Below are 13547 nucleotides of genomic sequence, written 5' to 3' on the forward strand. Positions count from 1 at the left end.
CTCTGTAACGGTTGAGATTTGATAGTATGTGTAGAACAATTTTTTTCTCCAAATATGGCAGTCTATCACCCCCCGAGAGATTCTTAACCATGAACCAAACACCCTGTATATATATATATATATATATATATATATATATATATATATATATATATATATATATATATATATATATATATATATATATATATATATATATATATATATATATATATATATATATATATATATATATATATATATATATATATATATATATATATATATATATATATATATATATATATATATATATATATATATATATATATATATATATATATATATATATATATATATATATATATTAGATAGAATATGTATCGAAAATTAGACTTATCGGTATTATTTTTGCCATCGAAGAAATATTCAAATTGACCTCCACAAAGCCTGAAAGGATGTCAGTCGTCGGAGATACCTTCCCATTAATCAACACTATCATGCGGGCTTCAGTACTCGCAAAAGGAAGGTTTTATAGCAGGGAACGGAAAATTAATGCAACGAAATTTAAAAGAATGGAGTGATTATCAGGGAATTTTCATTTACACACGCTATATCAGAACTTTCGTCAGTACGTAGAGAAATCACGCCGAATCTTACTACCCACTCGGGAAAAAGGTGTTCCGCCGGCCCTGACCCCGGGAACCAGTGAAGTATACGGTGCCGGTTCACCGACAGGGGAAAGATAATCGTTAAACTAAAAGGAATCGAATTACCGACCGTTCTCGCTGTAGAGGACAAATCAAACCAGTCAAACTCTCCGGTCAACCTTCATGCAGGGCAGACAAAGGTCAATCCGGCAATAATGCGCCACAGTTGCTAAGGAGATTCCAACGCTGCCGTAGTAGCCGCCAATATGCTGTAGAAGAACGCGGTCATTGAAATCCCGGTCGGTCGGACGCGGTAACAAACCACAACACATTCCCACCATCAGAGGTCGTTGGGTGGAAAACAAACCCAGTAAAATTTAATTAATTTGTATGTATCGCTTGGTAGAAGCCCCTGTGCCGTCCTGTCATTAAGGGTCGGTCGGGCAGGTAAAAATATGAACCCACACGGTGGACAAACTTCTACTTACAATCTATTTGGACTGGGACCTCCATTTAGGAACTAACCCGGGGTTTCATCAATTCTATTTGCTCGTATAAAAATTATTCGTTTTTGGGAATTTAGTTCCTTGGAAAAGTTAGCTTTAAATTCTTATCAAGATTCGTTAATTATTATACAACAAAACTATTCTTTATAGGATAGTTAGGTAGGTATTGTTTTATTTGCTCATGTCCTAGGTATACCAAGAGTTTTCTGGAGTGATTGTCTCAAGATTTACATGCGCAATCAGTTATTTACCGGATGTTTATGGATGCGGTACAGGCTCATAGAGGGTCATAATGCAAAGTCGAACGAGATTTTACATTTAGAATAAGATGTAATTTTCCACCATCCTAGCTGGAACATCTTCAAGCAGGGTTATATTTGAAAAATTTTGCTTTCGTTTTAGACGACGACGGAGTGGCTTGTTTTTATTCGGGCATGTTTCGAGGAGCGGATTGCGTTTAGATAAGTTTGATTTAAATGTTAAAATTTAAAAAAAACTGCTCTCTGTATATTTGTTGTATATATCTGCTACCAAATAGCAATCCACACCTGAACAATGCACATGCTTCTGCACTTTATTATATTCTAAACAAACCAGGATACATATTGGTAGACTTGAGTGATTCGTAGTTATGCTGCCTAAACTCGACTCCTGCCAACAGAAGACAAAAGATTAGCCCGTAAGATTTTAGGCCTGTTTCTAATGACCCTACCTCATCCTAGTTTTCCGATCTATATATTTCACATCCTTGCTCTCACTTGAGTATTATGGCTAAAAAAATTCATAATTTTCTCTACTCAGTAATCTCCAGCTAATTGAATGTCGTTAAAAAGTAAAAAATAATTCTAAGCAAAGCTGTCATCTCAGATAGTGTACTCATCGTAAGTGATTACAACCTTTCCCATCTCCGATGAATACTCGACGACGAGCTCAAGCGTTACCTGCTTGGAAATGCGAAGCTATCATGGAAACGATAATTGCTGGCGGTTTGTATCAAATCAATTCTTCCACTAACACCAATGGACGGACGCTCGATTTGGCCTGGACCTCCAACATCTATACTCAAAGTGGACGCTCACAATATACCCTCCAGATTTCCCATGCACATCGTCAAGTTTGTATCTGTGTACAAAAATTCATGCACGCGTCCAACCTCAAACATGCTTTGTCGCGATGTTCAGGTTCGCCTCGAACATCGAACCCAAGCGAACGATTTACAAACTCTAGTCCAAACCTCCGTGTGCATACACCGGGTGCGTACACGAGAACGATTCGGCAAAAAAGAGTCAACGCTAGTGAGGATGAGAGTGAGAAAGAGAAAACTGATGCCGCGAACCTATGTGTACGCACACCGTGTACGTACATGGGGTTCGGTTGTGCAGGCGAACGTGTGCACGTGTTTAGGTACGAAATAGCGTATTCGAGTTCGTTCACAAAATGTGGGTTTAATATGAGCACAGAACTAGAGCGAACATTGTGTTCATGTTCATTTGGGAAGACTGTATACCAGACTGCCCAGAAAAATAATGAATTTTTGAAAACTCAATCATTTTCGCCGCTAGGTGGCACTGTATGAATCCTATTATTACTGTAAATGAAAATAGGAAAGATAATTTAATTGTCTACAACTTTGTCGAAGACTGCTAGTCAATCTGGCTTTATTAAACTTTTAACGAAGGGATGTCTGAGTCGGTTTTGCATAGGGCCTAGCAGTGCATGGTTGTGTATCAGGACTCGATTCCCACGAACTACACATTTTTATGAAATAATGGTTTGGTTTAGCTCAACAAAATGTTCAGTATCAGGATTTCCTTCTACACGAATCTTGATTGACACCCTTCGACACAAGTTTGATCGTACCTAACACTAACGCGGGTGACGTCGTATAAACTGTCGAATACAAATTGCCAATAGCTTAATTTAATACATGTAATAAATTATACAAATCTACTCTTGCAGGAATGGTTTTCGATAAAAAATTAGAAATTTGGTTATGTACGACGGACAAGGTTGTTTGAAACTGTCATCATTATACCTCTTGTTTTCCCATGCGTTAGCCGCCGATTTATACTACTTTCCGGTTAAGATATCGACGATTTTTAAGTTTGGAAGAACATTACAAATTAGACGTTCATAGTTCATAGTTCATATCGTAGGCAGATATAGCTGAATGCGTAGTGTGTTACCTTAGGTTCAAGTGATTCTATAATTCTTTTGAATAAGCCTTGGATGGTTCTTTTGGATGAGCAATGGATCCAGTTCAGGTACCTAAATTAAAAATCTTCGGGATCTTTGGTTGATTCTCCATATTAACAAGTTGGGTTCAGATCGAGTTTCTCAAATTATAAATTTTCTGGTTCGGGTCGGGTTCGAGTTTTACATTTTGAAATTATCGGGTTCGGGTCGAGCTCGGGTTTCACAAAATTTTCGTTCTCGGGATCGGGTCGGGTTCGAGTTTTTAAAATTTTAAAATTTTGGGCTCGGATCGGATGCGGGTTTTTCAGTTTTCAAGCTTTTGGGTTCGGGTCAGGGTCGGATTCGAAAAAATTAAAACCCGATCATCTCTAGTATTAACCCATTAAAAGGACCAGGCCCGGATTTCATGCCTTCAGTATTCGTAAAAGGATGCGTGAGATCGCTATCATTGTCGGTTGGCAATATTTTCAACCGCTCAATCACTGAAATCGTCGTCCCGAGTGCATGGAAAGAAGCTGCTATTATTTCAATTCACAAGGTTGGAGATATTCACAACGTTCAAAAATGTAGAGGAATCTCGGTTTTGAACTGTTTGACAAAAGTGCTTGAAAAGTTAATTTACTATGAGATGCTGTTTCTCATATCATTGACCAATATCAGCACGGATGACGTCCTCTAGTATCTTAGTCCTCGCTGTCAAGAAGCGCAAACTGACGCAATATAGTTTGATTTTTCAAGAGTACAATATTGCTCTTCTGAAACTGCAGGGACTAGATTTTTGTCCATGGTTAACTTGATGGTTGCAATCCTATCTATCTAGTCGTTTTGCTTTTGTCAGAATTGGTTCAACACATTCTAGCTTTCTAGATATGACAACCGGAGTTCCTCAAGAAAGTCACCAAGGGCCACTAATTTTCGTTTTATTCATAAACGATCTCTGCACTCGTATTGAAGCCGGAAAACTATCCAACGTAGATGATTTTAAGATTTGCCGATCTATTGTTTCTGGACATGACTATTCTATACTTCTAGATGACGTGCTGAATATTGAACAATAGTGCCTGTTGAATGGCATACAGGTAAACGTCAATTATTGTAAGATTATAAGTGTCAGACTCTAATTCAAAATGAATACCCGCTCAAAGGCTGGATCATTGAATAAATGGACTCTATTCGTGACATGGGAGGGTTGTTGAATAGAATACTCGGTTTTTCGGATCACACCACTGCAACGACGACGAAGGCTTTGGGCACAGAGAACAGACATCCATGATCGAACAAAAATATTTTAAAAACGAGTGTAAACATTTGAATTAATATACGATAAACACTAGCGCCGCCACACCAACCTATCCCAACTATTCGTCAAATCCATTCCGGAACCGGTTCGAAATCCTGAATGGATTCAGTATGGAATCTTGCTCAAAGAAAACAACCGATTCCGTCTCTATCGGTTGATGCATTTGAGCTAGAATTCATGCTGGAAGTCCGAACCGGTTCCGGACTAGTTTGACTGGGTAGAGGAATAACCGCTGTCAATTCTGTCGAACTCAGCCACAAAAAAACATGACGATAGTAGCGCACCTGGTTTGGATATCCCAACTACCTTCGGAACCATTAGAGATTTTACACAAGTTGAAAGCTGAAGATGGACGTCTGTTCTCTGTGCTTTGGGGGTGAGAGTAGGCTCTAAGCTTTGTATCGTTTCAACTTGGAGAATCTGATTTTAAAACTAACGAAAATAGGGTGCTGCTAAGCAAATGTCTTCCACTGTATCCACGTCCAGCACCTGGCGAGATGTTCAACAATAACTGCACGACCACCAGCTCACCAGCTGGTGAGCACGGCTGCACTGACTGCCGCAATCTGTAAAGCTAATATTGTCCACACCACAGTGTGCGCTCGAAATGACAACAACGCGACTTCGCTGGCTGATAACATCAGCTTTTTTTTAATCACACTACGTCGCAAACACACCGTTGTTCGCCATTCGCATGGTGGTGTGTCTTCTGGAGTCGATAAGAACATGCTGAGCCTCAATCCGCGAACAGAATCGCACACAAACTGTCTTATAATGGTCATATCGTGGCGAGGGTGAATAAAATGTTGTATCAATTGCTGATCACGAATTTTCAGCTTCTTAGAAATCAATTGATGAAATTGTATCACTCCACTTAACTTATATAGTTGTTATAGTATATGCTATGAAACAGAAATGATCTGGTGCGGTATTTTATACACTTTTACTCTACTCCTAAAAGAAAATATTTGCCAACATGCAGCGGTGTCATTTTTCTTGTTCCTCCAGGCTTTCATTGGCGTTCGAATCTGCAAAACTTATTTGCGTCAACGCCATCAGCATGTGTTTTAGAGAAAAAAACAAGCTTCCAATCCGAAGCTCCGAATTTTTCGAAACAGTGTTTTCCTGCTTACGTGAAACCCATTCAAGTGTTTGTCAGAATGCCACCTCTCGAGTGTTCTCCAGAGAAGCCTCGACTTTAATTGAATTCCCGAGAGCATCTCCCCTTCCCCCTTCCTGCCCCCTTTACATCACCCCCATCGCATCTCATTGACGTTCGATCGAACTGGGCTGGAAGCTTCCTCCCCGTGCGTTGAGCGAATCCAATTGTGACGAATCAAACGGCCAATTCAATTGACGAAGCGTGCAATTAAATGTTTCAGTAAACAAGTCAGTAACTGGTGAACGCGTTTCTGTTCGCGTGATAATATCTCCGCCGGCCGGGGACGTGTGCGGTTCAATGTTTTGGTTGGTCGACCGAGTCAATTTAATGGGGGGCGAACTTTTCCCGTTGTGGTTATTGAACAACGTTCGCCGAGATTTTGTTTACACATGTACTGGATTGTTTTGGACACAACCCCGAGTGCGGGTATATGTAAGTCTAGTAAAAACTGTTGGATTCCAGTTCGATTGCCATCCTTCAATTCTAATATTTATATTTTAGAGATATACAAAGTTGCCAGAGAGAGGGAGTATCGGTGCACAGTGTTGAAGCTCTTTTCTTGTAGTTTCTTGTAGTGCTCCACTAGGGGTAGCTCAGGAGCGCAAATTGTGTCGTTTTTTGGAGTTAGCGTTAACTCGGCGCTAGTTTAGCTCTGTCCTGTCACTAAGTTAGTGTCGGATTCTGGGGAGATGAAGTCGAAATGCAAATCCCATAACTAATTTAGTTATAGGTTTTGTGCTATTCGCGCGCAAAGATGGTTTTAAGCATTTTTCTCCTCGATGGGGAAAAATGGTTTGTGCATTTTCTACAAGTTTGCTGAAGACACAAATTCTCTATGTTAATAAGTTCAGAAAATAAAATACCGAATGATATATTCCTGTAGATTAGGGCATCGCAAAACAATTTTTTTTTTGATTCTCAAAGGTCCCCCCTCTCATATTGTGACAAATGTCAAAGTAAGCTCAGCTGCCAAATTTCACATCATTTGGACAATTTTTTACCCCCGCCCACTTCGCTTGAAATTTTTTGAAATTGGTAGTATGGGAAAATATGGAGGAAAAATTCATTAAATAGTATAACTTTTGAAGTAGCAATTGGAAGGAAATAATCTCCCTACTAACAATTTAGGTTTTTAGGTAGTTTTATAGCCACTTATAAAACTTAGATTGCACTTGTAGCGTGCTATAAAACTTCAATTGTTACTTGGGCTTTGTATTTGAATGGAGATATTTTTGTTTCTAGAAAAATACGGGAATGTGGGGTACTGGGTCATTTTGGCCCCAAAATCCCATATTTTTAATGATTTTTCTGCTCCGTGATGCAAATTATACATATTTTGTAGTTTTTCTAATGTAAAAAAATCTCGAAAATCGATAGGAGCCTTTTTGACTTTTGTCCAAATACGAGAAGTTGGGGTTAAATGGCCTTTTGTTATTCATGTTAAACTTCATCATTTTCTCGTGCATATATCTCTATTATTCTTCACTCAATTTTCATAAACTATACCTTGTTGAACGTGAAAAATCCTTAGGATTATAACAAAAATAGATTCGTTATCGGTAAAATTCAGGAACATCAAATTATCTGACATATAGTGTCGATTTCGCATTTTTATCATAAAATCGTACATATTAACTCCGTTTAAAACGAAATTCTTATTTATTTACTACTTTTAGTGTAAAATATGCTTAAGGATCACATGAGAAAAGTTTCATTCCTGGAAAAATAGGGGAAGTTGAGGTATTAGGACAAAGAATGAAAAAAATTAGATTTGTAGAGTAAATATCAAAAAGTTTGATGTTTCTGAATTTTAACTCTAACGTTTTTATTTTTGTTTTATTCCACATAATTTTACACGTTCAAAAAGTTACATTTTATAAGAATTGATTGAAGAATAATAAAGATATATGTATGAGAAAATGATAAAATTTAATATGAATTACAAAAAGCCCTATAACCCCAACTTCTCGTATTCGGACTAGGGTGAAAAGAGTTCCGTTCGATTTCTGAGATTTTTTCACGTTAGAAAAACTACAAAATATGTATGATTTGCGTCACGGAGCAGAAAAATCATTAAAAGTATGGGATTTTGGGGCCAAAATGACCCAATACCCAACTTTCTCGTATTTTTCTAGAAAAAAATGTCTCCATTCAAATACTAAGATTATTTACTTTCAAAATAGGTATAAATTGTAATTTTCTGATTACTACTTCAAAAGTTATAGCATTTAATGTATTTTTCTTCCATATTTTCCCATACTACCAATTTCAAAAAATTTCAAGCAATGTGGGCGGGGGTCTAAAATTGTCCAAATGATGTGAAATTTGGCATCTGAGCTTACTTTGACATTTGTAGCCTTTGAGAAATCAAAAAAAAATATAATGCCCTATTGTAGATGCACAATCATAAAGGCAAAAGCTTCTCCGAACAAACTATACTTCTAAAGTTAACGGTTTAGACGCTATTAATTTTGAGCACGAAAACGATGTTTTTATACACTGTGCAATGATTCACGCAGAATGGAACAGAATTCGAAATCTGATCCAATGTCCTAGATGCCAAAGCTTTGGCCGAAGCAATTGACATTTAAGACAGAAACCATATACTTCTACACCCGCTTCAAAATGGAAACACAACTTCTCTACCTATACAAGGATCTATCTCTTCTATCTCTGTCACGTTTTCCTACAATGGTCTTCTGTTTCAGTGGCAGGTAACACGGTTAAAAGAACGATGACTATCACGCCTCCAATTTCATCTCCAAAGCGCTCCTTTTGCCCCAATGGATCTAGATAGCATAACGGATGCAATATTGATTTTTTTGCAGCAATCAATGTTTCAATTGATGACTGCAATGGTAAATTCTACCTCCACGTTCAAAGCTTTTCAAACTGCATGGGAATGTGCTCACAAAATTGTGGTGAATTTAAAGTTTAATAATGACTTTGAATAATCATTTAAACTTAGTAAGGGGGTCCTGTTATATAATTGTGGCAAAAAGTAGCTAATGTTTAATATTTTTTAAGGCAGTAAAATGACTTAGACTTGTCAACAAACTTGAAACAAGTGATGAAGAGAATGCGCAATTCGAGATCCTGAAGGACGATGAAATCATTGAAAAAGTGCTCAACCCGTCAGCTGATGATACATCCAACACTACGATTTAGGAGGACGAAAAAAAAACTTTGCGTCTCTGTTTCGCTTGATCCTGAAGATGAAAATCTTAACGTTTCGGATGAGTGTGCTTTGAAAGCCGCCGATGTACTTGTTGAATATGCTGAAGAGCAAGGTTGGCCACTAGACTGGTTCAGTTTTTGACTTTTAGCTCTACCAGGCATTATTGATTCCTTTTATGGCCCTTAGTAATTGTGCAAATTTTGGTACGAATCGGTTGCGTCTACGGACCCTCCAAAAATTTCAAAGTTTATATGCAAATTAGTATGGAAAATCGGTTAAAATTGAATATAATTCTTAAAAAATCACCTCATCAATCAATTCATGAGAACACTATATATTTCTAAAGGTATTCTTCTATTGAACACATTCGTGGTACATTTTAAGTTTGTAAAAATTCGCTGAGAAAAGTTATTAACTAAAGAAGAAGCATGACATCAAAACAAGTGGATTTTATTATTATGAGGTGATTTTTTAGGAATTAATTTTCAATTTTAATCGATTTTCCATACTAATTTGCATATAAACTTTGAAATTTTTGGAGGGTCCGTAGACGCAACCGATTGGTACCAAAATTTGCACAATTACTAAGGGCCATAAAAGGAATCAGTAGAGCTTGGTGGAGCTAAAAGTCAAAAATTGAACCAGTCTATTGGCCACTTAACGGTCAATTTTCATTGCGTAAAATGAGACAGGAGATCTTGAACAGAATAGTAGGTAGAAAAACTTGAGAAATCCTACGAGTTCATGCTCATACAATGTTTCTATTAATTGATTTTCTTTGGTTGATAAACATATAAGTTGATAACACTCTTTTTCTTTTGATCGCAATACTAACTCCTAAAAAATTAATGAAGTGGATTTTCAAAAAGTACAATGGAATGCATATTTTGAATAAATACAGTTTTTGACATATAAAAAAACCATCCACTTGAGTAGTTTCTATTTCGGCATTCGCTCGATATACCTGGTCTGCAAAATAGCTGCCCAACAAGGCTGCAAACCCACACAGAGCACCAACATATTGGAGGCTTATTACATTTAGTTCCTGAATTTTGTCTAAGCAAAAGTGATTAAAAAGAGAGCTTAAAAAGTACTTTGGGTAAACAAACTTATATTTTAAGTCAAATTGTTCATAAGAAAAGTTGTTTCACACTGCAAGTTGGATTATATTTTCAATATTAGCTATATATGGTTGAAATTCGACTTGATAACATAGAATCGAATGAACAACAATTCTAAGAATTTTTTCATGCTTCGATATAACGCACATTTTTTCAACACAATGTACGTTATATCGATGCTTACCTGTAATAATTATCCGAATTACGTAATCAATAGGGATGAAAAGTCACCTTTTGTGGCTGAACACTCAATATATTGAATTAGAAATGGAATGCAAACTAAAAAATATAATCAAATACAAAATAAAATATAAAAACAGAAAAGCACCAGGTAGAGTCTGCTAAAAACACGACGCTCTCGCAGTGCGAAACGAGTTACACAAATTTTCGGCCGCCATCTAAACGTAGCAGGTCTTACACAAGCCGAGTAAGAATCAAACTCGAAGCAATATTGCGTGATGGGGACTGACAAATGTAAATTAACACCTCCGTGCAACCGGTATTCAATAAGGAAGTTTACGATAGAGTCAGTCGGTCAATTGTTGCGAACGTTGGACGTCCAACAGAAGTTTTCAAGTACCTATCGCAGAGAAAATGTTGGCGGGTTTGCGACTGCGTACAGTCGATCAATTCGCCAGCGAATAGTGCTAACGATGAGTGCACGTAAATAGTGCACACTTCGGTAGTGTGCTTTCGAAGCAACACTCAACCGAATCCACTTATCAGATAGGAAATAGGGACAAAATATAGTGGGGAGAAATTACCATTTCATTTCATTGGGTTTGGTCCCACCTGGCTATCTCACTTCATCGCTGTTGTGCTATCTTATGACAAACGCCATTTTGGAGTAAACTGAGTTAGATATGCCACATACTTTGTCTAAAAATATCTACAAAGGGGCGTTTTCAGAGTTTTGATATTCTGCTTGATTACTGAGATATAGCGAGAAACGCGCTTAGAAATTTTGAATTTTTTGCTTCAAATGACTGTGTCTGGGGATTGGCTCAAGTTATCTTGATGCATAAGATGTTTTTATGTGTAAAACTATCTGAGAAACACAATGGCATGATCATTTTCTTAACAAAAATACACGAATTGTGAGAAAAATTCAGTTTTATTTCAAAACTGAAAATATAGCATATTTGACAACACTATAACCAAAAATAACTATTTTTTTAGATTTCCTTACTCATTTCCTTCAAAATGCATCTCAGCGATTCTTTATAGACCAAATGAAGCCAAAGATATGAATTAAAGTTAATAATTGAGGATTTTTTTCTATGGAAAATTTTCCATGCACGATTATGACACGCCATACAAATTTTGTCATCAATACTATGACACGTGTGAGTGCGACTTTTGTTTACATTTATAGTAAAAACTCGCAACATAGTCAACCGATCTACGTAATATTTGAGAGTTTAATACAGAATAGATAGACGCATCAATTGTCTTCTTTGTATTGTTTATATCATTTATAAGTTTCAAGATATTCAATCTGAAACTTTAAAAATCGTTTTACTCGAAATGTACTAAATGGCGCTTGTCATAAGATAGCACAACAGCGACGACTTGACAAGTACGAGAAAGAGAGGTCCGCAGCAGGGGCGGATCCAGAAAAAAAAATCGGAGCGGGTCTGAAATTTTGATTTTGAAATGTTCAGTGTATAATACGTAATATCTAATAATCTCAAATAAGTTTTGGTGGTTAAATCAGATTTAGAATGATTTTGAACTTAGAACGAATTTAAAATAGAAATTATTTTAAGATTTCTTAACAAATTAAAAAAAAATCGGAGGGGGTCCGGACCCCCAGGACCCTCCCCCTGGATCCGCCACTGGTCCGCAGTTTATAAGTTGGATAGTTCGTGTTAAAAGGACTCGAGATATTTAATTTTATATTTTAATTTAGGACGGAATTTCGCGCGGAATTTCACACGGAATTTCGCATGGAATTTAGCGTGAAATTTCGCACGGAAATTTCCTGAGGAATTTCACGCGAAATTCTGAATCTCGCGCGGAATTTTGCGCGAAATTTCAGACAGAATTTCGCACGGAATCTCGCACGGAATTTTTCACGGAATTTCGCACGGAATTTCGCGCGATATTTCGCACGGGATTTCGCACGAAATTCCGCGGAATTCTGTGCGAAATTTCGTGCAAAATTTCGCGCCAAATTCCGTGCGATATTCCACACACAACTCCCCGCGAAATTCCGTGCGAAATTTCGTGTGAGATTCCGTGCGAAATTCCGTGCGAAATTCCGTGCGAAATTCCGTACGAAATTCCGTGTGAAATTCCTTGCGAAATTCCGTACGAGATTTCATGCCAAATTTCGCGCGAATTCTGTGTGAAATTCCATGCGAAATTTCGCGCAAAATTCCGTTTGAAATTCCGTGTAAAATGCTGTGCGAATTTCCTAGTGAAATCCCTTTCGAAATTTCGTGAAAAAATGGTGCGAAATTCTGTGTAAAATTGCAAATTCCGCCAAATTCCGTGCAAAATTCCGTTCGAAATTCCGTGCGAAATTCCATGCGAAATTTCGTGTGAAATTCCGAGCGTAATTCCGGGCGAAATTCCATGCGGAATTCCGTGCGAAATTGCGTGCGAAATTCTGTGCAAAATTCCGTGCGTAACTCCGTTCGAAATCCGCGCGAAATTTCGTACGAGATTCCATACGAAACTCCGTGCAAAATTACGTGCGAAATTTCACGCAAAATTCCGTGCAAAAATTCGCAGGAAAAGCAGTTTGAAATTCCGGGTGAAATGCTCTGCGAAATTCCGCGCGAAATTCCATGCAAAATTTCGTGTGAAGCTCCGTTACCCATTTCTTGCGAAATTCCGTGCAAAATCCCGTGCGAAATTCCGTGCGAATTTCCGTTTGAAAATCCGCGCGAAATTCCGTGCGAGATTTCGTGTGAAATTCCGTGTGAAATTCAGTGCAAAATTCCGTGCGAAGCTCCGTGCGAAATTCCGGGCGAAATTCCGTGCGAAATTCCGTTCGATATTCTTCGCAAAATTCCTCGCGAAATTCCGTGCAAAAATTCGTGCGATGTTTCGCGCAAAATTCCGTACGAAATTCCGCGTGAAATTCCGCCCGAAATTCCGTGAAAAATTCCGTGCGAAATTCCGTGCGAAATTCTATGTGAAATTTTGCGCAAAATTCCGCGCGAGATTCAGAATTTCGCGTGAAATTTCCGTGCGAAATTCCGTGAAAAATTCCGTTCGCAATTCCGTGCGAAATTCTGTGTAAAATTTCGCGCGAAATTCCGCTTGTAATTCCGCGCGAAATTGCGTGCGAAATTCCGCGAAAAATTCCGTGCGAAATTCCGTGCGAAATTCTGTCTGAAATTTCGTGCAAAATTCCGCGCGAGATTCAGAATTTCGTGTGAAATTCCTCAGGAAATTTTCGTGCGAAATTTCACGCTAAATTCCGTGCGAAATTCCGTTCGATA

General features: G+C 37.8%; 2 protein-coding genes across 3 annotated transcripts in view; both read left to right on the top strand.

The window, feature by feature from the left end:
* LOC131679245 (dual 3',5'-cyclic-AMP and -GMP phosphodiesterase 11) overlaps positions 1–13547 on the top strand; it is a 422056-nt gene that overhangs the window by 15957 nt on the left and 392552 nt on the right. The gene's annotated exons all lie outside the window — the stretch shown is intronic.
* Positions 5129–13547, top strand: part of LOC131679674 (uncharacterized) — a 67204-nt gene continuing 58785 nt past the window's right edge. The window contains exons 1-2 of the mRNA XM_058960408.1: positions 5129–5168; positions 5227–5425. Of these exons, the coding sequence (XP_058816391.1) occupies positions 5129–5168; positions 5227–5425 (239 nt within the window). The remainder of the gene's footprint in view (positions 5169–5226; positions 5426–13547) is intronic.

This window comes from Topomyia yanbarensis, chromosome 2, assembly GCF_030247195.1.
Source record: "Topomyia yanbarensis strain Yona2022 chromosome 2, ASM3024719v1, whole genome shotgun sequence".
In the NCBI taxonomy this organism is placed as follows: Eukaryota; Metazoa; Arthropoda; class Insecta; order Diptera; family Culicidae; genus Topomyia; species Topomyia yanbarensis.